Below are 26819 nucleotides of genomic sequence, written 5' to 3'. Positions count from 1 at the left end.
AGCAAATGTGTATCTAGATTTCCAAAAGGCCTTCAACAAGGTGCTGCACAAAAGGCTGCTACATAAGATAAAGATGCATAGCATTACGGGTGAAGAATGAGCATGGATACAGGATTGGTTGACTAACAGGAAGCAAAGATGGAGATAAATGAGTGCTCGTCTGGTTGACAATTATTTACAATTTACGTAGATGATTTGGAGTTGAGGACCACGTGTAGTGTATCAAAGTTTGCAGATGACACTAAGATGAGTAGTAGAGCAAAGTGTGCAGGGAACTGTGAAACTTTGCAGAGGAACATAGATACTTTGAGTGGGCAGATGAAATACAATGTTGATAAATGTGAAGTCATCCATTTTGGCAGCAGTATCAGTAAAAAGTATTGTTATTTGAATGGTAAAAAGTTGCAGCACGCTGCTGTGCAGAGGAACCTGTGTGTCCTTGTGCATGAATCACAGAAAGTTGGTCTGCAGGTACAACAGGTAATTAGGAAAGCAAATGAAATTTTGTCCTTCATTGCTGAAAGGATTGAGTTTAAAAGCAGGAAGGTTATGTTCCAGCTGTACAAGGTGCTGGTGAGGCCACGCCTGGAATACTGTGTGCAGTTTTGGTTTCCTCACTTGAGAAAAGATGGACTGGCACTAGAGGAGGTGCAGAAAGGTTCACTAGGTTGATTCCGGAATTGAGGGAGTTGACTTATGAGGAGAGACTGAGTAGATTGGGATCACATTCGCTGGAATTTGGAAGAATGAGAGGGGAGCTTATAGAAACATATACAAGTATGAAGGAAATAGATAAGATAGAGAGGATATTTCCACTGGCAGGTGAAACTAGGACAAGAGGGCATAGCCTCAAAATTAGGGGGAGCAGATTTACGACTGAATTGAGAAGGAACTTCTTCACCCAGAGGGTCGTGAATGTGTGGAAGTCTCTGCCCAGTGAAGTAGTTGATGCTACTTCGGTAAATGTTTTTAATGCTAAGAGAGTTTTTTTTTTACAGAAAGACTTTTGCAGTTGTCCAAAAATCCTTTATGCGAAGACAAGAAAGGACACTAACCTGGGTGTGGAGTGCTGAAGGTGGGCCCCACGTTCACTGGCTGCTGAATGGCTGCAGGAAACCGCATTTGTGCTTCTCCACCATACCTGAAAGAAAGGCACCATGAATTAAACTGTGCACAGGGCTGAACAAACCCTCGCCCAGAACTCATCTCTGTGCCAAAGCCTTTCATCACCTCAAGTGGCACACATTTTCATTTGTGTGCACACAGTGGCAGTCAGTACTCCGTCACAGAAAGCATCATGTCCATGTCTAAATGGCCATTCACCAACCACTAGAAGTTGTTAACTTACCACAATGCTAATGGAACTCCATTTAACCCACAGACACTGATCACATTTTCAACACCTACAATCGTTCAGCTGATTCACAGCATGAACAACTCATCAACCCTCTGTCTTGAGGAGCTCAAAATTTCCATTGCTCAAATATCCAAATGCAAATTTATTGGTGTCTGTAGCAGCCCCAAACCATGATGTGATCTGGACAGAGTACCAGGGACAGATGCAACATGGGACGGGAAGCCAGGACAGGGACGAACACAGCCCTGGGACGGGAAACCAGGACAGGGATGGACACAGCCTTGGGACAGGAACGGACACAACCCTGGGACAGAAGCCAGGACCTGGACAGACACAGCCCTGGGACAGGAAGCCAGGACAGGAACAGACACACACCTGGGACTGGGATGGACACAGCCCTGGGACAGGACACTGGGACAGGGACGGACATGGCCTGGGATTGGAATGGACACAGCCTGGGACAGAAGGCTGGGGGATGGGTGTGCCTGGGACAGCCAACTAGGTGTGGACATGGCTCAGAAATGCAAATTGGATAGTGAAACTACCTAACACAACAGACTGGGGACAGATATGGCCTGGTAAAAGCAAAACATTACAGATGCCTGAAATCTGAAATATAAATGGAAAATGCTGGAGAAACACTGCATATCTGGGAGCATCTGTGCTGAAAGAAACAATATTAACATTTCGAGATTGATTCAACTTTTTTTAAACGGACACCAGTCTGTAGTTCTCAAGAAAGAACCATATTCAACTTGAAATGTTAACTAGTAGAAAGTGAGGACTGCAGAGATCAGAGTTTTTGACTTTGAAATGTTAACTGTCTGTTTTTACAGTTCCTGCCAGATCTGATGGGTTTCGAATGAGCTTTATTTTATTGTGAATATTGCCCAGCACTAAACTAAACTCTGATACAGAATCTGGTCTCTAGATAGCAGTTCCCAGTCATGATCAATGTGAAAATTTGTTCAGGTTTATCTCATCAGGAACATGTAACCCTGACAGGGGAAAAGGATGGAGAAAAGCAGAAATAGTGTTGAAAGGAAGAATAACAAAGTGAAAAAATGAAAAGGAAGACTATTTACATAACAGGTTCTTCGTTATGTACCTGAAAAAAGCACGAGTTGCCCAGGCTGAGACTTCCCGATCATTTGCTGCTGTTGAACAGGCAAGAATGAGACATGAAGCACATGCCTGTTCCTCCTGGGTAGAAAAGGCATAATTAATCATTAAGTGAGCAGTTATCAAAAAGCTGAAATTTGAGGAAATGCAAACAAACTGTCTTCAGTTTGACCAGTAAATCAAGTCTAGCTGAAATGGTTGAAAGCATCCCAGAGTTCTTGCTGAAAAACAACAGTTCAAGGACAGTACATCACGAAAGAGAAGCTGCTGGCCATGTCATTCTGGAATATTTTTACAAACGGATAGAGTTGTTCTTTCTGAACAAGCACTTCAGTGAAAGTTCACTCCACTGATCCTTGAGGTGAAGGATTCATTTTTTGAAGAAAGGTTGACCAGGTTAGGCCTATATCCAATATAGTTGACAAGAACGAGAGGACCAATTGTAGCACAATATCGTGAGAGAAAGTGGCAGGATGGACACTGGGTAGATTTTTCTTCTTGAGGGGGAAATTCAAACCAAAGAAGATGGTTGAAAATCTTACCCCTTTGTGTCGTTTGTGTCTAATTCTCTTTCGTAGAAAGTAGTAAAGGGTGATCTTATTCAAGGTTGTGTTAGGCAGACTTTTGAAAGACAAGGAGTTTAAAGGTGATAGTGTACGGAAACAAAATGGAACTGAGACCACAAGCACATTAGCCATCGTTCTACTGAATGTGGAAGTAGATTGGGGGGCCAAACAGCCCACTAATGTTCCTGTGTTCCTCTGGTCACCAGAGAAAAAATACTTGGTTAAAAAAAAATCAATCAAATCAGTTAGAGTATTGAATAATATGATGTTGGAGGGAATAGACTAGCATGGACACAGGATTGGCATTTTTTTTATTCACTCATGGGATGTGGGCATCGCTGCCCAGGTCAACATGTATTGCCCATACCATATTACCCAGAGAACATTTAAGAGAACCATGTTGCTGTAGGCCAGCCCAGTTAAAGACAGCAATTTTCTTCTCTAAAGGACAAGATTGGACCAGATGGGTTTTGTCCAATATGTAACAATGGTCATCATTAGACTCTTACTTCTAGACTTTTTAAATTGAATCCAAACTCCACCATCTACCACCATCCACGGAACATGACCTGGGTCTCTGATTAATTGTCTACCACGTCTTCAGCAAACCAACTAATAGAACACAGACAGTTGGGAGAAAGTGGGGTTTTCAGGATGGCAATGTGTCATCAGTGAATGCATTTCTAATTTCCTATTTGATACAATCCCCAACCACAACTACTGTTTGTGGTCTGTACACAACTCCCACTATATATATTTTTTTTAACCTTTGGTGTTCAGCTCGACACACACAGATTCCACATCATCCGGGCTAATGCCCTTCTTTACTGTTGTGCTAATCGCCTCCTCAAACAGCAACGCTACACAACCTCCCTTTCTTTTCTATCTTTCCAGAAAATTGAATACCCTGGACATTGAGTTCCTACCTTTGGTCACCCTGGTCTCTATAATCCCATCTCCATTATATCCAATAATAATGGTCTGTGCAGTTCATTCATCCACCTTAGTGCAAATGCTCTTTGCATGGAGAGACAAAGTCTTATGGCTCTTTTTTGTTTTTTGATAGCCCTTTTGGAGTTATGTTGTACGTGGCCCTTTCTGATTTGTGTCTTTGGTTTCTCTGCCTTTCACTTTCATGCATGTTGTCTTTTGTTTCTGTCTCCACTTTACTTCCCTCCAGCCTCCTGCATTGGTTCCCATTCCCCTGTTATATCAGTTTAAACTCTCCCCAACAGCACGAGCAAACACTCCCCCCAGGACATTCGTTTGAGTCTTGCCCAGATGCATGCTGTCTGGTTTGTAATAGTCCCATCTCTCACAGAACCAGTACCAGTGTCACAGGAATTTGAATCCCTGTGTCTTGCACCATCCCTCAAGCCACATATTCATCTTAGCTATCCTACTATTCCTACTCTGACTGACATGCAGTGTTGGTTGCAGTCCCGAGATTACTACATTTAAGGACCTACTTTTTAGTTTAACTCCCAATTACCTAAATTCAGCTTCTTGGGCTTCATCCCATTTTTTTAAACCAATATTGTTGGTGCCTATATGCACCATTCTCCAGAATGCCCCGCAGCTGCTCTGAGACTTTCCTGACCCTTGCACCAGAGAGGCAATATACCATCTTGGACTCTCGTTTACAGCTGCAGAAATGCCTATCTATGTCCCATGCAATTGAATTCCCCTATGCTCTAACTCAGCCACTCTTTTTCCTGCGCTGTTGTGCAGCAAAGCCAGGCACAGTGCCATGCAACAAGCTGCTGCCGCCTTCCCCAGGTGAGCCATCTCCCCAAACAGTATCCAAAACAGCCCATCTGTTTCAGAGGGAGATGACCACAAGGAACCCCTGAACTGCCTATCCATTCCTCCTCTGTCTGGTGGTCACCATTTCCTATCTTCCTCAGTAATATTTATCTGTGGTGTGACCAATTTGCTGAACGTGCTATCCACGATTCCCTAAATCTCACAGATGCTCTAAAGTGAATCCAGCCGCAGCTCCAGAGCCATCAAGCAGTCAAACAGGAGCTGCAGCTGAACACACTTCCTGCACGTGAAGGAGTCAGAGACATCAGAAGGGTCCCTGAATTCCCACACTGCAGAGAAGGAACATGACTCAGGTTTGGAATCTCCTATGACTTCACCTTCAAGATAACGTAACAACAAGGATGTTTTTAATGTGCAGGGATTCCAGCACTGGGAGTCACAGTCTCAGGATATGGGTTAAACCACCAAGGACTAGATAAGGAGAAATTTCTTCACTTAGACAGTGGGTAAGTCTGTGGAATTCTCAGCTACAAAAACCTTTTCAGGCCAAAACACAATATTTTCAAGGAGTAAGGTATAATTCTAAGGGCTAAAGAGATCGAAGGATATAGGAAAATAATGGGAACAGGGTACTGAATTAGACCAGCTATGATGATTTCGAAGAGCAAAGCAGGTGCCTACTCTGTTCCTAAGCCAGCTGGTGGATTATAAATTGAATGAATCAATGTTTGAAAGCATGGCTTTTTATGGTGATTACAAGTCATCAATTGTCACAGATACCCAAAACACACTCAAACTTCCTTTTGGGAAAGGAATTTGCCCTTCTTATCCAGTCTGGTCAGCACATGACTCAGCAAGGTAGATGACTATTAACTGTCCTGAGATGGTCCATCAAGCCATTCAGTTGCACCAAACCACTGCAATGATCGAACAAAGGAATGAAACCAGGCGGACCACTAGGCAGTGATTTTGGCACTGGAAACAACAATGGCAAAGAAAGCCCTGGTGACCCTGCAAAATCCTCCTTCCTAACATCTTGGGGCTAATGCAGATTGGGAGAACTGCCTTACAGGCCTGTGAAGTAATATCCTGAAATAGTTATAGACTTACATAACATGGATGGAGGCTCTTTGGCCCATTGTGCTTGCGTCATTCATCAAGTACCTATCAACTCTCATCCATTTTCCAGCACTTGGCCTGTAGCCTTGTATATGATCACACTTCAAGTGACCATCAAAATACCTAACTGCTGTTTTGGCTCCTGCCGTTACAACCCTGCACTGTTAACCATTTTATCTGCCTGTTCCGGCAGATAATTATGAGTGCTTCAAGAAAAGTAGATGAGTTACCTTGGTGACAACTTGTCACAGTCCATCAGTCACAAAGCAACCTGAGCTTAAAGTTTTGCATAACTTTACTGCTTTTGTACACAAAGCCTTTTTGAATGACATCCTGTATCCAGTTTGGCCTCTCCATACACATTGGCACTGTCAAAAGACCAATGCACATGAACCACACCTACTGTGCCTCTATCCTTGTATACCCCTTAAAATTGATGCATTTAGTTAATACTGGTCCTCCTTTTCAATTTGCCATAACGCATCCCCTCATATTTCTCTGGATTACTTTCTATTTGTCAGTATTTATCAAAAGAGTCTTATAAGCACAGTAGCATCCACACTTGATACCTAACTGCTGATGCACACAGTACCATCCATACTTGACATGCAGTGTCTGACACACACAGCAATGTTCACACAATACTATATGCCTTGCGAATACAGCAATGCATTACCCGATGGAGTTTGAAGAATCGCTCAATATCCTCGCCCTCTCCACCTGCGTTGCTTACAAGGAGATGACGCAGTTGGTCCACAGGACGTAGTTTCTGGAAAAAATGGCTGCCCTGCAATGAAAGAGAACTTAGAGGAGGAGTCAAGAATGAGGAGGTATTGAAAATAGAAATAGAAGGAGATGACAGAAGGGTCATGAATCAAAGTGGGGCAGGAAGACACAGTGCTTGGATTGCTGAGGCAGGGCAGATGGTTAGATGAACGCAGAATAGGTGGGAGCACATGGGATGGATGTGGAGCATGAGACAGACAAGAGGAGGACAACCAACAGACTGGCTCTCTGGGAATGGTGGAATTACAGACAACATGGATCTTGTCATGAATGTTCTGATATGGCAATGTGTATGGCTGGTGAGGGTGAATCACGATCCAGCAAGGCACCAAGTCAAGAAGTGTGTGTCCTGGCAATCTCAGCTGAGGAGGGAGATTTGGTGGCACTTCTACAGCTAGAGCTTTGTCAAGGACCCATGCATAGTTGGTCCCCAGGATGTCTCAGAACAGTTTGCCTGAGGAACTGCACAGACAGATCATTCAGCTCCCAAAGACTTGGCTTTTGAGAGGCTGATGAGAGTTTCAGTCCTGAGATAAGACTTCCCAAACACACAATCACTTCCCTCGAGAAGAACAAGGACAGCAGATATGTAGGAACAACGCCACCACCTGTGCCAAGTTCCCCTCCAAACCACTCACCATCCTGACCTGGAAATGCAACACCATTTCTTTCATGAACTTGAGTCAAAATATGAGAACTTCTGCTCTAAGAGCGTTGTGGACCTACAGCTTGTGCACTATTCAAGAAGGCAGTTCACCACTACCTTCTCAAATGAGAGAGAGCATGAGAGTGAGAGCGTGCATGTGTGACACTCACACACACAGAGTGAGAGAAAAAAAAGCAACAGAATCACATTTTTTCAATTTCTTCATGCAGGACAGCATCGTTGGCTACACCAACATTTAGTGCCCATCCTAATTATCCAGAGAGTAATTAAGCATCAACTGCATGCTGTGGGGTCATATGGAGGCCAGACATGGTAAGGATCACCGACTTCCTTCCCTCAAAGGCATTCAGGACCCAGATTGTTTTTTAAATACATTCAATATAGACTTAGAGACACAAAGAGAAACCAAGAGACAGAGGCGGGGGAGAAAAAAAAGAGAAGAGAGAAAGGGAAGGAGACACAGGGCATTAGAGACAGAAAGAGAGTCAATGATAGAGAGATATACAGACTAATCACTGAATTAATTCCCACCACCTTCATAACACTTACCTGTGCTGTGAGCAGGATAAATCTTTTGGGAGGTGCCAAATGCTGGACTATTACAACTGGTGGGTCGGTGAGGGGGACACGATCTTTGTTGAGTGGAGTAACGATCTTTTGAAGCTGGGAGTGGTCAATGGAAGACAGAGCCCATGAGTGACCATCAATGTTTGCTGTCATCTGGAAGACAAATTGCATCAACTTAGCATGAGGAACATGTAAGATCAGAAAGATGAACCCCACCTTAACCCCAGCCAAAGTTCAGGCCCCAACCCTCACTTCAGGTCCGGAATCATCTCTGGGCCCTTCCCCAGTTCCATCTCTGTCCCCAGGTCTGGAACCAGCCCCGTTCGCAGGTTTGGCCCTGGCTCCATCCCCACCTCAAGGCCTGGACTCAGACCAGCTGCGGATCCGGGTTTGTACTCTGCTAAACTATACGAAACCTGGAAGCATTTCAAAATGCAGAAAGGGTAAAAGGGAACTTGAAATGGATGACGATGAAGAGTCAATGAAATGGACAGAAACGTGCCGCATGAAATTCAAGGTAGAGAATTACAAAATCATAACGTAGCGATCCTTTGGCCCATTAAGCCTCCATGATAAATACAGCAGCATCCATATTTATTACCTAGCTTCTGATGCACACATTCCAGCACCTGCACAGAGTGCAACGGGATTAGTCTTTGTAGGAAAACAAAGAGAAAACAATAGAAAACAAAAAGATACAATTCTAAAGGAGGTACATGAGAACGAAGCCCTAGGTGTATCTGTTGTTGTGGTTCTGCTCGCCGAGCTGGAAGTTTTTGCTGCAAACGTTTCGTTCCCTGGCTAGGCAACATCATCAGTGCTGTTGGAGCCTCGTGTGAAGCGCTGCTTTGATGTTTCTTCCGGTATTTATATTGGTTTGTTCTTGCCGCTTCCGGGTGTCAGTTTCAGCTGCAGTGATTTGTATGTGGGGTCCAGGTCGATGTGTCTGTTGATGGATGTTCTTGCCGTTTCCGGGTGTCAGTTTCAGCTGTAGTGGTTTGTATATGGTGTCCAGGTCAATGTGTCTGTTGATGGAGTTTGGGGATGAATGCCATGCTTCTAGGAATTCTCTGGCTGTTCTCTGTCTGGCTTGTCCTATGATAGTGGTGTTTTCCCAGTCAAATTCATGTTCCTGGTTGTCTGAGTGTATGGCTACTAGAGATAGCTGGTCGTGTCGTTTTGTGGCTAGCTGATGTTCATGGATGCAGATTGTTAGCTGTCTTCCTGTTTGTCCTATATAGTGTTTTGTGCAGTCCTTGCATGGTATTTTGTAAACTACGTTAGTTTGGCTCATGCTGGGTATTGGGTCCTTTGTTCTAGTGAGTTGTTGTCTGAGCGTGGATGTTGGCTTGTGTGCTGTTATGAGTCCTAAGGGTCGCAGTAGTCTGGCTGTCAGTTCTGAGACGCTCCTGACGTACGGTAGAGTGGCTAGTCCTTTTGGTTGTGGCATGTCCTCGTTCCTCGGTCTATCTCTTAGGATCTGGTGATAAAGTTGCGTGGGTATCCGTTTTTGGCGAGTACCTTGTATAGATGTTCCTCTTCCTCTTTTCGCAGTTCTGGTGTACTGCAGTGTGTTGTGGCCCTTTTGAATAGTGTCCTGATGCAGCTTCGTTTGTGTGTGTTGGGGTGGTTACTTTCATAGTTTAAGACTTGGTCTGTGTGTGTTGGTTTCCTGTGTACCCTTGTGGTGAATTCTCCGTTCGGTGTTCTCTCTACTAACACGTCTAGGAATGGGAGTTGGCTATCCTTTTCCTCTTCTCTCGTGAATCGGATTCCTGTGAGTGTGGCGTTGATGATTCGGTGTGTTTTTTCTATATCTGTGTTTTTGATGATTACAAAGGTGTCATCAACATATCTGATCCAGAGTTTGGGCTGGATTTGTGGTATGGCTGTATGTTCTAACCTTTGCATAACTGCCTCTGCTATGAGTCCCGAGATTGGTGATCCCATGGGTGTTCCGTTGATTTGTTCGTATATCTGATTGTTGAATGTAAAGTGTGTGGTGAGGCACAGGTCCAGTAGTTTAAGTATGCCGTCCTTGTTGATAGGTTCGGCCTCCTGTGTTCTGTTATGTATGTCCAGTAGGTTGGCTATTGTTTCTCTGGCTAGGGTTTTGTCAATTGAAGTGAACAGTGCCGTCACGTCGAATGATACCATGGTTTCTTCTTTGTCTATGTGTGTCTTCCTGATGACGTCCAAGAATTCCTGTGTTGATTGTATGGAGTGTTTGGATCCGCTGACTAGGTGTTTCAGTTTTTGTTGTAGTTCTTTGGCCAGTTTGTATGCTGGTGTCCCTGGTAGTGATACTATGGGTCTGAGTGGGATGTCTGGTTTGTGTACTTTGGATAGTTTGGGTACCTTGTTGAACCTATCAATTACCTGTCATTACCCTGTACACCACTATCAAGTCACCTCTCTTCCTTCGTCTCTCCAGTGTGAAAAGATCAAGCTCACTCAATCTCTCTTTATAAGACAAGCCCTCCAATCCAGGCAGCATCCTGGTAAATCTCCTCTGCACTCTCTCTAAAGCATCTATACATCCTTCCTCTGATGAGGCGACCAGAACACAATATTCCGAGTGTGGTTTAACCAGGGTTTTATAGAGCTGCAGCAAAACCTCGCAGCTCTTAAATTCAATCTCCCTGTTACTGAAAGACAAAACACCATACGCCTTCTTAACAACCCGATCAACTTGAGTGGAAAATGTGAGGGATCTATGTACGTGGACCCCAAGATCTCGCTGTTCCTCCACACTGCCAAGAATCTTGTCTTTAATCCTGTATTCAGCATTCAAATTTGACCTTGCAAAATGAATTACTTCGCACTTATGTCCAGGTTGAACTCCATCTGCCACTTCTCAGCCCAGCTCTGCATTCTGTCATTGTCTTGTTGTAGCCTGCAACAGACCTCAACACTATCGACAACTCTACCAACCTTCATGTCATCAGCAAACAATAGATAATAGGTGCAGGAGTAGGCCATTCTGCCCTTCGAGCCTGCACCACCATTCATTATGATCATGGCTGATCATCCTCAATCAGTATCCTGTTCCTGCCTTATCTCCATAACCCTTGATTCCACTATCCTTGACAGCTCTATCCAACTCTTTCTTAAACGTATCCAGAGACTGGGCCTCCACTGCCTCCTGGGACAGAGCATTCCACACACCCACCACTCTCTGGGTGAAGAAGTTTCTCCTCATCTCTGTCCTAAATGGCCTACCCCTTATTTTTAAGCTGTGTCCTCTGGTTCGGGACTCACCCATCAGCGGAAACATGTTTCCTGCTGCAAGAGTGTCCAATCCTTTGATAATCTTATACGTCTCAATCAAATCCCCTCTCAGTCTTCTAAACTCAAGGGAATACAAGCCCAGTCGCTCCAATCTTTCAACATAAGATAGTCCTGCCATTCCAGGAATTGACCTCGTGAACCTACGCTGCACTCCCTCAATAGCCAGAATGTCTTTCCTCAAATTTGGAGACCAGAACTGCACACAGTACTCCTGGTGTGGTCTCACCAGGGCCCTGTACAGCTGCAGAAGAACCTCTTTGCTTCCATACTCAATCCCTCTTGTTATGAAGGCCAGCATGCTATTAGCTTTCTTCACTACCTACTGTACCTGCATGCTTGCCTTCATTGACTGATGTACAAGAACACCCAGATCTCTTTGTACTGCCCCTTTACCTAACTTGACTCCATTTAGGTAGTAATCTGCCTTCCTGTTCTTGCCACCAAAGTGGATAACCATACATTTATCCATATTAAACTGCAAACTTACGAACCCAGCCTTCTACTTTCATCCAAGCTACATTATAGGATGAATGGGAAGGCATTGAGGAGTGCACAAAGTTACAAAAACACATTGAGCTACTGAGGAACTTCAGTTATGTAGATAGATTAGAGAAAACAGGACACTTTTCTTTGGAAAAGAGAATGCTGGGAGGAAGGTGTGACCGAGGTGTTCAAACTCATTCGTGGTCTGTGCCATGTAGATTAAGAAAGACTGTCCCCAAACCTAACAAGATTGAGCACACAAGGTCAAAGATTTAAACTAAAAACAAAGCCCTGGAAAAAACCTAGCAGGACTGGTAGTATCTGAGGAGACACAAACACTTCAGACAAGAGGTGGAAATATGTAAAGAAGGGGGAGTGAGGTGTGAGAGGAAAAGGGAACATTGGACAATGATTAGACAAGGATGATTAGAGATCAAAGGTGTCACAAAGAACGCAGTAGAGTAATGGTGTGAATAAGGGACAACACATTTGGTGAGATTGAGTATTAAGAACAAAATAAAGAGCATCATTGATCGGAAGCAAAAACATGAAAAGCACATACATAATACAGAGTCATAGAGATGTACAGCGTGCAAACAGACCCTTCAGTCCAACCCGTCCATGCCAACCAGATATCCCAACCCAATCTAGGCCCACCTGCCAGCACCCGGCCCATATCCCTCCAAACCCTTCCAAATGCCTCTTAAATGTTGCAATTGTACCAGCCTCCACCACATCCCCTGGCAGCTCATTCCATATACATACCATGTGAAAAAGTTGCCCCTTAGGTCCCTTTTATATCTTTCCCCTCTCACCCTAAACCTATGCCCTCTAGTTCTGGATTCCCTGAATCCAGGGAAAAGACTTTGTCTATTATCTTATCCATGCCCCTCATGATTTTGTAAACCTCTATAAGGTCACCCCTAAACTTCCGACACTCCAGGGAAAACAGCCCTAGCCTGTTCAGCCTCCCCCATAGCTCAAATCCTCAAACCCTGCAACATCCTAGTAAATCTTTTCTGAAGCTTTTCAGGTTTTACAACATCTTTCCGACAGGAAAGAGACCAAAATTGCATGCAATATTCCAACAATTTTCTAACCAATGTCCTGTACAGCCGCAACATGACCTCCCAACTCCTGTACTCAATACTCTGACTGATAAAGGAAAGCATACCAAACACCTTCTTCACTATCCTATCTACCTGCGATTCCACTTTCAAGGAGCTATGAACCTGCACTCCAAGGTCTCTTTGTTCAGCAACATTCCCTAAGACCTTACCATTAAGTGTATAAGTCCTGCTAAGATTTGCTTTCCCAAAATGCAGCACCTCACATTTATCTGAATTAAACTCCACCTGCCACTTCTCAGCCCAATGGCCCAGCTGATCAAGATCCTGTTGTAATCGGAGGTAACCTTTCTCGCTATCCATTACACCTCCAATTTTGGTGTCATCTGCAAACTTACTAACTGTACCTCTTATGCTTGCATCCAAATCATTTATGTAAATGACCAAAAGTAGAGGACCCAGCACCGATCCTTGTGGCACTCCACTGGTCACAGGCCTCCAGTCTGAAAAACAACCCTCCACCACCACTATCTTTGAGCCGGTTCTGTATCCAAATGGCTAGTTCTCCCTTTATTCCATGAGATCTAACCTTGCTAATCAGTCTCCCATGGGGAACCTTGTCGAATGCCTTACTGAAGTTCATATAGATCACATCTACCGCTCTGCCCTCATCAATCCTCTTTGTTACTTCTTCAAAAAACTCAATCAAGTTTGTGAGACATGATTTCCCATGCACAAAGCCATGCTGACTATCCCTAATCAGTCCTTGCCTTTCCAAATTCATGAACATCCTGTCCCCAGAGGTTCCCTCCAACAACTTGCCCACCACTGACGTCAGGTTCACTGGCCTATAGTTCCCTGGCTTGTCCTTACCACCCTTCTTAAATAGTGCCACCACATTTGCCAACCTCCAGTCTTCCAGCACCTCACCTGTGACTATCGATGATACAAATATCTCAGCAAGAAGCCCAGCAATCACTTCTGGGCTTCCCAGCAAACCTGATCAGATCCTGAAGATTTATCCACCTTTACCCGTTCCGAGACATCCAGCACTTCCTCCTCTGCAATATGGACATTTTGCAAGGTGTCACCATCAATTCCCTACATTCTATACCTTCCATATCATTTTCCACAGTAAATACTGATGCAAAATACTCGCTTAGTATTCCCATTTTCTGTGGCTCCACACAAAGGCCGCCTTGCTGATCTTTGAGGGGCCCTATTCTCTCCCTAGTTACCCTTTTGTCCTTAATATATTTGTAAAAACCCTTTGGATTCTCCTTAATTCTGTTTGCCAAAGCTATCTCATGTCCCCTTTTGTCCTCCTAATTTCCCTCTTAAGTATATTCCTACTTCCTTTATACTCTTCTAAGGATTCACTCGATCTATCCTGTCTATACCTTACATATGCTTCCTTCTTTTTCTTAACCAAACCCTCAATTTCTTTAATCATCCAGCATTCCGTATACCTACCAGCATTTCCTTTCACCCTAACAGGAATATACTTTCTCTGGATTCTCGTTATCTCATTTCTGAAGACTTTTCCATTTTCCAGCCGTCCCTTTATCTACAAACATCTGCCTCCAATCAGCTTTCAAAAGTTCTTGCCTAATACCATCAAAACTGGCCTTTCTCCAATTTAGAACTTCAACTTTTAGATCTGGTCTATCCTTTTCCATCACTATTTTAAATCTAATAGAATTATGGTCACTGGCCCCAAAGTGTTCCCCCATTGACACCTCAGTGACCTGCCCTGCCTTATTTCCCAAGAGTAGGTCAAGTTTTGCACCATCTCTAGTCGGTACATCCACATACTGAATCAGAAAATTGTCTTGGGCACACTTAACAAATTCCTCTCTGTCGAAAGCTTTAACACTATGGCAGTCTCAGTTTATGTTTGGAAAGTTAAAATCCCCTGAAAAAAAACAAAAATGGAGGCCATCGTTCATGACATTGCTAAACTCAGTGCTGAATCCAGCAAGTTTAAACCAAATTGTAAAATGCTAAAACAAAGGCCTAATTAGAAAGTGAGGTGCTGTTCCTGCAGCCTGGAACAAACCGTGCAGCAGGCAGGGACAGAAATACAAGTCAATGTGCAAGGTAGTGGATTGAAATGGCAAGGTGAGCAGAAGGCTGGGACTGTACTTGCAGGCCGAGCACACGTGTTCTCCAATAGCTGTGGAGTTGCCTGAATTTGGAAGAGACCACATTGTGGGCAGTGAATACAACAAACTATTTAAGTCAACTGCTGACTCATCCGGTGAAGCCTTGGACAGTGAGGAGAGGAGTTGTAAAAGCCTAAGTGTTACATCTCCTTGTGATTGTGTTAGAAGGGAGCATGGGAAGGGGAAATGAGAAGTTGAGTGTGACAGACGAGTGGACCAGGCTATCACAGGTATGGTCCCCATGGAATACTTGCAATCACTTCCACTAAAATTACTGTGGAGCCCAATTGCAGCAACAGTTGGAGAGGTGAGCAGTGGCGTGAACCTGGGGGTGAATCACAGCAGCAGGAGCTTTGGGTTAAAAAACTTAAGCAAGGCCCAGATCGAGCAAGAGTAGAGCAGTAGCACGAAAGGAGCGAAGCAAACCCGAATGTGGAGCTCCAGAGCTGACGTCAGAAAAAGGGATGTGGAGCAAGGGAATAATCTGTTTGGGAATATTTTTGAGAGACTGAGTAATGCGAGGAGAGGGACAGTGTCTTTGATTTTTGTTGCTTGTAGTTTGGTAGGAATAGAGAGACAGCGAGAAACAAATAAAACTGCTTTGGCTAGTAGTGGCGAAGGTTGAGTAACTGGTGCCGCATCTACTTTCCATAATTGATAAGGAGGACTTGGCCCTGTGAAATGGTCGTCCTACAGTATGTGGGAATTCAGGTACACTTCCAGTATCCATGGTGACCATGTGTGCAAAAGGTGTGTTCAACTGCAGCTTCTGATTGACTGCATAGTGCGGCAGGAGCAGTGGACAGACTCACTATGGAGCATCCAAGATGGAGCGGACACTGTGGATAACATGTTTAATGTAGGATTAAAATAAACTAGGTAAAAACAATGACTGCAGATGCTGGAAACCAGATTCTGGTTTAGTGGTGCTGGAAAAGCACAGCAGTTCAGACAGCATCCGAGGAGCAATAAAATCGACATTTCAGGCAAAAAGGCTCATCGGATGCTGACTGAACTGCTGTGCTTTTCCAGCACCACTAATCCAGAACATGTTTAATGAGTTGGTCACACCATAAGTAAGAGCTATACAGGCAGAAAAAAAATTGGGTGATCACCAGGAAGAGAGGTATGCGTGAGTAGGAGTGCAGGAGTCCACTGTGGTTATCACCCTTTCAAACAAATATACCACTGTGGATACTGATGTGCACATGTGTGCGGTCTCTCTGGGGAAAGCAGCAACAGGCAAGTTTGTGGCACCAAGGTTGCTTTGCTGTGAAGCAGGGGAGGAAAAAGTTAGAGCTTTAGTGATGGGGACTCAACTGGATGGTGAACTGACAGGCAGTTCTATGGCAACAAAGGAGACTCTCAAATGCTTCCCTGATTCCAGAGTTGGGATGCCTCAATGCAGCCGCTGAGCATTCTGAATGAGGGTGAATAGCCAATACTCATGGTACATATTAGTACCAACAAAATGGATCAAATAAGGACTCGTGGTCCTGCAGCAAGAATTTAGTGAGTTGTGGCAGATTTAAAAAAAAGACTACTAAATCTGCCATTTCTAGATTATTCATCAAGAGACATGTGTTAATCAGAAAGGTCTGATGAACATGTGGCTAAAGACAAGAATCAGCACAGATCGAATGAATCTTCATCATTCACTCCTAATGAAAGGCTTATGCCTAATACATAGATTTTCCTTATCCTCGGACGCTGCCTGACCTGCTGTAATTTTCCAGTGCCACACTCTCGACTCAGATCTCCAGCATCTACAGTCCTCACCTTCTCCTAGTTGATTTCAACCCAACTGCGAAGCATCTTACAAAGATGCTTGCTTTGAAGTAGTTCTCTTCCTCTCTCAACAAAGATCTGTGAATCTTTCTCTCTCACGAGGTCATCTCCTTTGCCCTGAAGCTCTTCAGCCACATCCTGAAGTCGATTTGCTACCATAGCCACATCTCCTTCCTCAATGCCTGCTTACAGAACCGGCCTATCCCACATAACATTATGAACCACTGTCAGGTCTTGGATAGAATACTGTGTACAGTTCTGGCCATAACACGATTGGAAAGAGGGTACAGAGTAGATTGGCCAGAAAGTTGACAGGGATGGAAAGTCTCAATTAGGAGGAGAAAGAGGACGGGCCTGGGTTTGTTTTTCTTGGACCAGAGGCAGCTGATGGGGAATCTGAGGTATATAAAATATGAGGCATAAACTGGTAGATCATGATAATCTCTTTCCCATAGCAGTAGTGACTAAGACCATAAGTTTAAGATGAAGAGTAAGTGATTTCGAAGAGATTTGCAAAAAGAAATTCCACCCAAAGGGTGATAGATTTATAAAACATTCTGTCTAGGAGGGTGGTGGAGAAAGGTACTCTTGCAACATTTAAGAAGCACTGGATGACGCCAGGTCACAGTAAGCTATGGAACAAGTGCAGGTAATGTGATTAGTGTAACTTGCAGTTTGTGGGTCAACGTAGAGAAGTGAGCCGAAAAGCCCATTTCCAGGCTGTATGCCTCTGTGATTCTGTAACCCTTACAAACAGAGTCAGTTTCAACAGCAGCCCAGTCATAACCCTCACCAACAGAGTCAGTCTCACCTGTACTTCCATAAGGGGTCTCTGGAATGGAAAGGAGTCATGATTAATACACCAGAGGACATCATTGTCATCATTCTCAGAGGCAGCCAGCAGCAGAATACCTGTGACAACAGATATTGGATCATATTAGTTTTTCTGACTTACAATAGCATACAGCATGCCTACTCTCAGGTACAAACTGAATGATACATGCAGTTTCATCAGGCAGGCACTGCCCGACTGGGATGGAAAATAATTGCACCAGCTCAGCATGAGGCAATTACAGACCATCCCATTGCATCATCTAAAAAAATGCTCTCACTGGGACATTCCTGTGTGGGGGTAAATTTCTTCGAGTAAAAAATGAGGTCTGCAGATGCTGGAGATCACAGCTGAAAATGCGTTGCTGGCCAAAGCACAGCAGGCCAGGCAGCATCTCAGGAATAGAGAATTCGACGTTTCGAGCATAAGCCCTTCCTGATAAGCATCATTCCTGATGAAGGGCTTATGCTCGAAACGTCGAATTCTCTATTCCTGAGATGCTGCCTGGCCTGCTGTGCTTTGACCAGCAACACATTTTCAGCTGGGGGTAAATTTCTTCCTGGAATATTCCTGGAGCCTGTGAATGTCGTTCAGTTCAATTCAAAAATGTCTTTCATTAAGCAACAAACAAAGGTAATATGCAGTTTCAGGACTCGAGGAGTTAGTGGTATTACGCTTGCATGGATTGAAGCTGGTTTTAGAACATAGAACAGAGAAAAATACAGCGCAGTACAGGCCCTTTGGCCCTCGATGTTGCGCCAATCCAAGCCCACCTACTCCAAACTAGCCCACTATCCTTCATATGCCTAGCCAATGCCCGTTTAAATGCCCATAAAGAGGGAGAGTCCACCACTGTTACTGGCAAGGCATTCCATGAACTCACGACTCGCTGAGTAAAGAATCTACCCCTAACATCTGTCCTATACCAACCACCCCTTAATTTAAAGCAATGCCCCCTAGTGATAGCTGACTCCATACGTGGAAAAAGGTTTTCATGGTCAACCCTATCTAAACCCCTAATCATCTTGTACACCTCTATCAAGTCACCCCTAAACCTCCTTTTCTCCAATGAAAACAGCCCCAAGTACCTCAGCCTTTCCTCATACGATCTTCCTACCATACCAGGCAACATCCTGGTAAACCTCCTCTGCATCCGTTCCAGTGCCTCCACATCCTTCCTATAGTATGGCGACCAAAACTGCACACAATACTCCAGATGCGGCCGCACCAGAGTCTTATACAACTGCAACATGACCTCAGGACTCCGGAACTCAATTCCTCTACCAATGAAAGCCAGTACGCCATATGCCTTCTTCACAGCACTATTTACCTGGGTGGCAACTTTCAGAGATCTGGGTACATGGACACCAAGATCCCTCTGCTCATCCACACTACCAAGTATCTCACCATTAGCCCAGTACTCCATCTTCTTGTTACTCTTACCAAAGTGAATCACTTCACACTTAGCTACATTGAACTCCATTTGCCACCTTTCTGCCCAGCTCTGCAGCTTATCTATATCCCGCTGTAACCTGCCACATCCTTCCTCACTGTCAGCAACTCCACCGACTTTCGTATCATCCGCAAACTTGCTCACCCAACCTTCTAGCCCCTCCTCCAGGTCATTTATAAAAATGACAAACAGCAATGGTCCCAAAACAGATCCTTGCGGAACACCGCTAGTAACTGCACTCCAAGATGAATCATTACCATCAACTACTACCCTCTGTCTCCTTCCAGCCAGCCAATTCCTAATCCAAACTTCTAACGCACCCTCAAATGCATCCATGAGAAGTTTCTAAGCCAGTATATAGAAGGCCTTACAAGTCAGGGGGTGGTCCTGCACTTAATTTTAGGTATTGAAGCTGGTAAAGTATGGTAGTACTTTGGAGACAGCGACCAACTCTGTTAGATTCAAGATTGTTATGAAAAGGGCAAGGATAGGCCTGAAATCAAAGTTCTAAACTGGGATATGGCTGATTTTAACAGAATCAGGTATAATTTGGCCACAGTGGACGAGGAACATATATTTTCAAGTAAAGCCATCTCAGAACAGTGGGATGCATTCAGAAGGAAATATGGCGAGTAGAACCAACATGATCCAATAAACTAAAAGGGGAAGACACTGGAGGAGACACGAGCAATCTCCCAGATGTAACAGTGGCCGAAGGACCTGAAATGAAGGGAATTTATATTAGGCAGGAAATGGTGTTGGAGTGACTGTGAGAGCTGAAGGCTGATAAGTCCCCAGGAGGCTCTAGAAATCGTGGATGCACTGGTGATCATTTTCTAATGTTCTATAGATTCAGGATCAGTTCCTGCGGATTGGAGGGTGCTAATGTTGTCCCACTTTTTAAGAAAGGAGGGAGAGAGAAAGCAGGGAAGTATAGACCAGTTAGTCTGACCTCAGTGGTGGGAAAGATGCTGGAGTCAATTATAAGGGACGAAATTACTGTTAGCAGTAACAGGATAGGTCAGAGTCAGCATGGATTTATGAAGGGGAAGTCATGCTTGACTAATCTTCTGGATTTTTTTGAGAATGTAACTCTGAAGATGGACAAGGGAGATCCAGTGGATGTAGTATACCTGGACTTTCAGAAAGCCTTTGATAAAGTCCCACATAGGAGGTTAGTGAGCACAATTAGGGCGCATGGTATTGAAGGCAAAGTACTGACTTGGATTGAAAATTGATTGGCTGATAGGAAACAAAGAGTAGTGAGTAGTGCCTTTCGGAATGGCAGCCAGTGGTGTGCCGCAGGGATCAGTGCTGGGACCGCAGCTTTTTACAATGTACGTTAATGATATAGATGAAGGTATTAAAAGTAATATTAGCAAATTTGCTGATGACACCAAGCTGGGTGGCAGAGTGAAATGTGAGGAGGATGTTAGGAGAATACAGGGTGACCTGGACAGGTTAGTTGAGCGGACAGATGCATGGCAGATGCAGTTTAATGTGGAAAAATGTGTGGTTATCCACTTTGGTTGCAAGAACAGGAAGGCAGATTACCTACCTAAATAGAGTCAAGCTAGGTAAAGGGGCAGTACAACGAGACCTAGGTATTCTTGTACATCAGTCAATGAAAGCAAGCATGCAGGTACAGCAGGCAGTAAAGAAAGCTAATAGCATGCTGGCCTTCATAACAAGAGGAATTGAGTATAGAAGCAAAGAGGCCCTTCTGAGCTGTACAGGGCCCTGGTAAGACTACACCAGGAGTATTGTGTGCAGTTCTGGTCTCCAAATTTGAGGAAAGACATTCTGGCTATTGAGGGGGTGCAGTGTAGGTTCACGAGGTCAATTCCCAGAATGGTGGGACTATCTTACGCTGAAAGATTGGAGCGACTGGGCTTGTATACGCTTGTGTTTAGAAGACTGAGAGGGGATTTGATTGAGATGTATAAGATTATTAAAGGATTGAACACTCTGGAGGCAGGAAACATGTTTCTGCTGATGCCGAACCAGAGGACACAGTTTAAAAATAAGGGTTAGGCCACCTAGAACAGAGTTGAGGAGAAACTTTTTCACCCAGAGAGTGGTGGCTGTGTGAAATGCTCTGCCCCAGAGGGCAGTGGAGGCCCAGTCTCTGAATACTTTCAAGAAAGAGTTGGATAGAGCTCTTAAAGATAGTGGAATCAAGGGTTATGGGGATAAGGCAGGAACAGGATACTGATTGAGGATGATCAGCCATGATCATAATGAATGGTGATGCAGGCTCGAAGAGCAGAATGGCCTACTCCAGCGCCTATTGTCTATTGTCAAAGAAGAGTGGAACCATCAAATTCAGTGAACTCTGGATAAAGAGGGATACTCAGCATCGGATTAAGAGAAAATGGAGCATAATGTCTGATAGCGAGCGCTCAAAACAGCAGAAGCCCTAGACAAGTGTTCAATGTGCAAAAATGAACTTAATAAGATTAGGACAGTGAAAAAAAATGACACTGGCAGGTAAAATGAAGGAAAATCCTAAATTGTTTTACAGGTATATTAAGGGTAAAGGATAATGAGGGGAGAAAGAGAGCCCAGTAGGAACCACAGAAAGCACTTTGTAGAGCCAGAGTGTCTACATAGGTTTCAAAATGCATATTCTAGGTTGATGTTCACTGATAGAACATAGAACATTACAGCGCAGTACAGGCCCTTCAGCCCTCGATGTTGCGCTGACATGTCATACCATTTGTGGGTGGCACAGTGGTTAGCACTGCTGCCTCACAGCGCCAGAGACCTGGGTTCAATTCCCGCCTTAAGCGACTCTCTGTGTGGAGTTTGCATATTCTACCTGTGTCTGTGTGGGTTTCCTCCCACAGTCCAAAAATGTGCAGGTTAGGTGAATTGGCCAAGCTAAATTGCCCATAGTGTTAGATGAAGGGGTAAATGTAGGGGTATGGGTCTGGGTGGGTTACACTTCGGCGGGTCGGTGTGGACTTGTTGGGCCGAAGAGCCTGTTTCCACACTGCAAGTAATCTAGTCTAATCAATCTGAAGCCCAAGTAATCTACACTATTCCATGTACATCCATATGGGAGGACAAAATGAGTAAACAAATCAGGGATAAGTTCTGTGACCAGAGACAGAAAGGAGCTTGAGTGGTCTTACAGCCTTAAAAGTTGATAAATATGCAGGGCCAGGTGAAGCGTATCCCCGATTGTTCAGTGAGCCAAGGGAGGAATTAGCAGCGGCCCTTGCAAAAACATTGAATTCCTCTCTGGTCACAGGAGACATCCCAGAGGACAGGAGGACTGCCAATGCAGTTCCCATTATTGAAGAAGGGAGCAAGGGATAAACCAGGAAACTATAGGCCAGTCAGTCTAACCTGAGTGGTGAGGAAATCACTGGAAGCAACTCTGATGGACAGAATTAGGTATCGGGAATGCTGGATGACTAAAGAAATTGAGGGTTTGGTTAAGAAAAAGAGGAAGCATATGTCAGGTATAGACAGGATAGATCAAGTGAATGCTTACAATAGTATAAAGGAAGTAGGAGTATACTTAAGAGGGAATTAGGAGTGCTAAAAGGGAACATGAGATAGCTTCAGCAAATAGAATTAAGGAGAATCCAAAGGGTTTTTACAAATATATTAAGGACAAAAAGGTAACTCAGGAGAGAATAGGGCCCCTCAAAGATCAGCAAGGCAGCCTTTGTGTGGAACCACAGAAAATGGGGGAGATACGAAATGAGTATTTTGCAAAGTATTGTGGAAAAGGATATGGAAGATATAGACGGTAGGGAAATAGATGGTGACATCTTGCAAAATGTTCATGTTACAGAGGAGGAAGTACTGGATGTCTTGGAACGGGTAAAGGTGGATAAATCCCCAGAACCTGATCAGGTGTATCCGAGAACTCTGTGGGAAGCTAGAGAAGTGATTGCTAGGCCTCTTGCTGAGATATTTGTATCATCAACAGCCGCAGGTGAGGTGCCGGAAGACTGGAGGTTGGCAAACGTGGTGACACTGTTTAAGAAGGGCGGTAAGGACAAGCCAGGGAACTATAGACCGGTGAGCCTGACCTCGCTGGTGGGCAAGTTGTTGGAGGGAATCCTGAGGGACAGGATGCACATATATTTGGAAAGGAAAGGACTGATTAGGGATGGTCAACATGGCTTTGTGCGTGGGAAATCATGTCTCACAAACTGACTGAGTTGTTTGAAGAAATAACAAAGAGGATTAATGAGGGCAGAGCAGTAGATGTGATCTATATAGACTTCAGTAAGGCGTTCGACAAGATTCCCCACGGGAGACTGATTAGCAAGGTTAGATCTCATGGAATACATGGAGAACTAGCCATTTGGATACAGAACTGGCTCAAAGATAGAAGACAGAGGTTGGTGGTGGAGGGTTGTTTTTCAGACTGGAGGCCTGTGACCAGTGGTGTGCCACAAGGATCGGTGCTGGGTCCTCTACTTTTTGTCATTCACATAATTGATTTGGATGCGAGGATAAGAGGTACAGTTAGTAAGTTTGCAGATGACACCAAAATTGTAAGCGTAGTGGGCAGTGAAGAGGATTACCTCCGATTACAACAGGATCTTGACCAGATGGGCCAATGAGCTGAGGAGTGGCAGATGGAGTTTAATTCAGATAAATGCGAAGTGCCACATTTTGGGGAAGCAAATCTTAGCAGGACTTACACATTTAATGGTAAGATCCTAGGGAGTGTTTCTGAACAAAGAGACCTTGGAGTGCCGGTTCATAGCTCCTTGAAAGTGGAGTCGCAGGTAGATAGGATAGCGAAGGAGACATTTGGTATGCTTTCCTTTATCAGTCAGAGTATTGAGTACAGGAGTTGGGAGGTCATGTTGCGGCTGTACATGATATTGGTTAGGCCACTTTTGGAATATTGTGTGCAATTCTGGTCTCCTTCCTATTGAAAAGATGTTGTGGAACTTGAAATGGTTCAGAAAAGATTCACAAGGATGTGGCCAGGATTGGAGGATATGAGCTACAGGGAGAGGCTGAATAGGCTCAGGCTGTTTTCACTGGAGCGTTGGAGACCGAGGGGTGACCTTGTCCACATTTATAAAATCACGTGGAGCATGGATAGGACAAATGGACAAAGTCTCTTCCCGGTGGTGGGGAGTCCAGAACTAGAGGGCATAGGTTTAGGGTGAGAGGGGAAAAGATATAAAAGGGATCTAAGGGACAACATCTTCACGCAGAGGATGATCCATGTATAGAATGAGCTGCCAGAGGAAGTGATGGAGGCATTTAAAAGGCATCTGGATGGGTATATGAATACGAAGTGCTGACAAAGTGCCAAGTGGTGGCAAATGAGACTAGATTAGGTTAGGATGTCTGGTCGGCATGGACAAGGTGGTCGGAAATCTCTGTTTCAGTGCTGTACAGTTCCATGACTCAAAGTAGAGGATGTCCCAAAGAGGTCAGTGTTGGGACTTTTGTAGTTTGTGATGTGTACAAATGATTTAGGCTTAAATATAAGAGTGTTGATCAGCAAGCTTGTGGATTAAACAAAATTGGTAGGATGGCAAATAATGAGGGGGAGTGCCTGAGATTACAGGAGGACGACAGGATTAGATGGGCTGGAGAGACAGGCTGATCTGTGCCAAATGGAATTTAATCCAAACATATGAGGTGATGCATCTGGGTCAGAGAAACAAGGAGATAGTGAGGACTGAAGATGCTGGAAAAGTCAGACTTGATAAACTGTCAGGCTAAAAAACAGCACACTAAGTCAGGCAGCATTTGAGAAGCAACAGAGTAGATGTTTCAGGCTTAACCCTTTATCAAGGCTGTGGAGGGGGCTGGGAAATCGGTGGGAGGAGTGGAGGGTGAGGCTAACAAAGGAAGTTGGAATGGCAATAGTTGGGTGAAGTTAATAAGTTATTGTGATAGGTTGGTGGGAACTACGGAGCGGATAGGTTGCAGGGAAGAGGGACAGGCAGGGAATGTCAAGAGACCAGAGCCGAGTCAGACAGGTTGGATCTGAGATGGGGTGGGGAGGGGCGATTTGGAAACCGGTGAATTCAACGTTGAGGCAGTGGAGTTGTCGGCTCCCGAGGCAGAAGATGAGGTGCCCCTCTTCCAGTTTGCAGCTGGCCATGTTTCTGCTGTGGAGGAGGCCCAGAATGGATGTCACTGGGGGGAGAGGGGGAGGGGGGATAGGCTGGGGTTTGAAATGGTTGGCCACTGGAAGGCAGGGTTGGTTGGTGTGTATGGACAAGAGACATTCCCTGAACCATTCTGCAATCTTTCACTCGGTCCCTCCAATGTAGAGGAGACCACATTGAGAGCAACGGATTGGAATGCATAATAAATGGTAGGACCCTGGAAACCAATGCTGGTCCCACACTGAAGGAAGGATGTGACTGAAATGGAGAGGTTGCAAAGGCGAGTTACCTGGATGGTGCCTGGTACGGAGTATTTCAGCCACGAGGAGAGGCTAGATAGGCTTAGATATTTCTCTTTGGAGCAGAGAAGTTTAGGAGAATCTTACACACTTCAATCTTTGATGCCTGAGGGGCATGGATTAGAATTAGGCTTAGAGTTAATTTCTGTCTCCCTTAAACAAAAGGTCATTAGGAAGAGGGCATAATTTTCAGAGGCCGGTGATTCAGAGGAAATTTGAGGAAAACTCATTTCATCCAATGGGTGACGGATGTCTGGAATGCACTTCCTGGAAAGGTAATCGATGCAGGAAACCTCACAACCTTTAAAGAGGACTTGGATGAGTGCCTGAAGTGTTCAAATCTATGGGATGAATGTGACAAAGAAGGACAAGTCCCATCACCAAACGATCATCTCCCAGACCATGTACACAACTTCATCACCTCAGGGGATCTCCCACCCACTGCTTCCAACCTCATAGTTCGGGAACCCCACACCACACGGTTTTCCCTCCTACCCAAGATTCACAAGCCTGACTGCCCCTGCCGACCTAATATCTCGGCCTGCTCCTGCCCCACCCCCTCCTGCCTGTCCTATCTCCTAAGGTCCAGGAACTTTGCACATATGTTCGGGACATCATCCATGCCCTCCAAATCCTCCAAGACTTTTGCTTCCCTGGCCCCCAATGCCTTATCTTTACCATGGACATCCAGTCCCTATATACTTCTATCACTATGAAGAGGGCCTCCAAGACTTTCAATTCTTCCTCTCCCAACTTCCCCAGCAGTACCCTTCCACCAACAATCTCATTTGTTTTGCTGAACTGGTACTCACGCTCAATAATTTCTCCTTTGAATCCTCACACTTCCTCCAGACCAAAGGAGTAGCCATGGGCATCTGCCTCAGCTATGCCTGTTTTTTTTGGTCGGTCACCCCTCCCCCATTTATCTCTCCACCCCCTTGGCTCACAAACCTTATTCCTGATGAAGGGCTTTTGCCTGAAACGTCGGTTCTTCTGCTCCTCAGATGCTGCCTGACCTGCTGTGCTTTTCCAGCACCACACTCACGACTCATGTCTGGGTACGTCTGGTGGAACAGACTCAAAGGAGTGAAAGGGCTCTTCTGTACTGTGATTCTTTGACCACTGGTTAGACCAGCATTTACTACCGATCTCTAATTGCCCAGAAGGTAGTTAAGAGTCATTACATTGGAAGTCACATGAGAAGCAGGAGGGAAAGGGGAGCTGAGGCAGAAGATCAGCCATGATCACAATCAATGGCAGAGCAGATTCCAGATACCTGTTTATGCTCTTAATTGAGATCCATGCCACTGCACCAACTCAATGACCTTCAACTATCATCATACAGTGATCCAAAAGCAATGACAATGTCAGAATGTGCAGTCT

General features: G+C 44.7%; 1 protein-coding gene across 1 annotated transcript in view; it reads right to left on the bottom strand.

Annotated features, from left to right (window-relative positions):
- nup155 (nucleoporin 155) overlaps positions 1-26819 on the bottom strand; it is a 208047-nt gene that overhangs the window by 102900 nt on the left and 78328 nt on the right. The window contains exons 13-17 of the mRNA XM_060834039.1: positions 17557-17657; positions 7934-8104; positions 6608-6718; positions 2466-2560; positions 1056-1141 (exon numbers count right to left, since the gene is read on the bottom strand). Of these exons, the coding sequence (XP_060690022.1) occupies positions 1056-1141; positions 2466-2560; positions 6608-6718; positions 7934-8104; positions 17557-17657 (564 nt within the window). The remainder of the gene's footprint in view (positions 1-1055; positions 1142-2465; positions 2561-6607; positions 6719-7933; positions 8105-17556; positions 17658-26819) is intronic.

The sequence above is a fragment of the Hemiscyllium ocellatum genome, chromosome 2 (genome assembly GCF_020745735.1).
Source record: "Hemiscyllium ocellatum isolate sHemOce1 chromosome 2, sHemOce1.pat.X.cur, whole genome shotgun sequence".
NCBI classification, from domain to species: domain Eukaryota; kingdom Metazoa; phylum Chordata; class Chondrichthyes; order Orectolobiformes; family Hemiscylliidae; genus Hemiscyllium; species Hemiscyllium ocellatum.
This window is presented reverse-complemented; position numbering and strand designations above follow the sequence as displayed.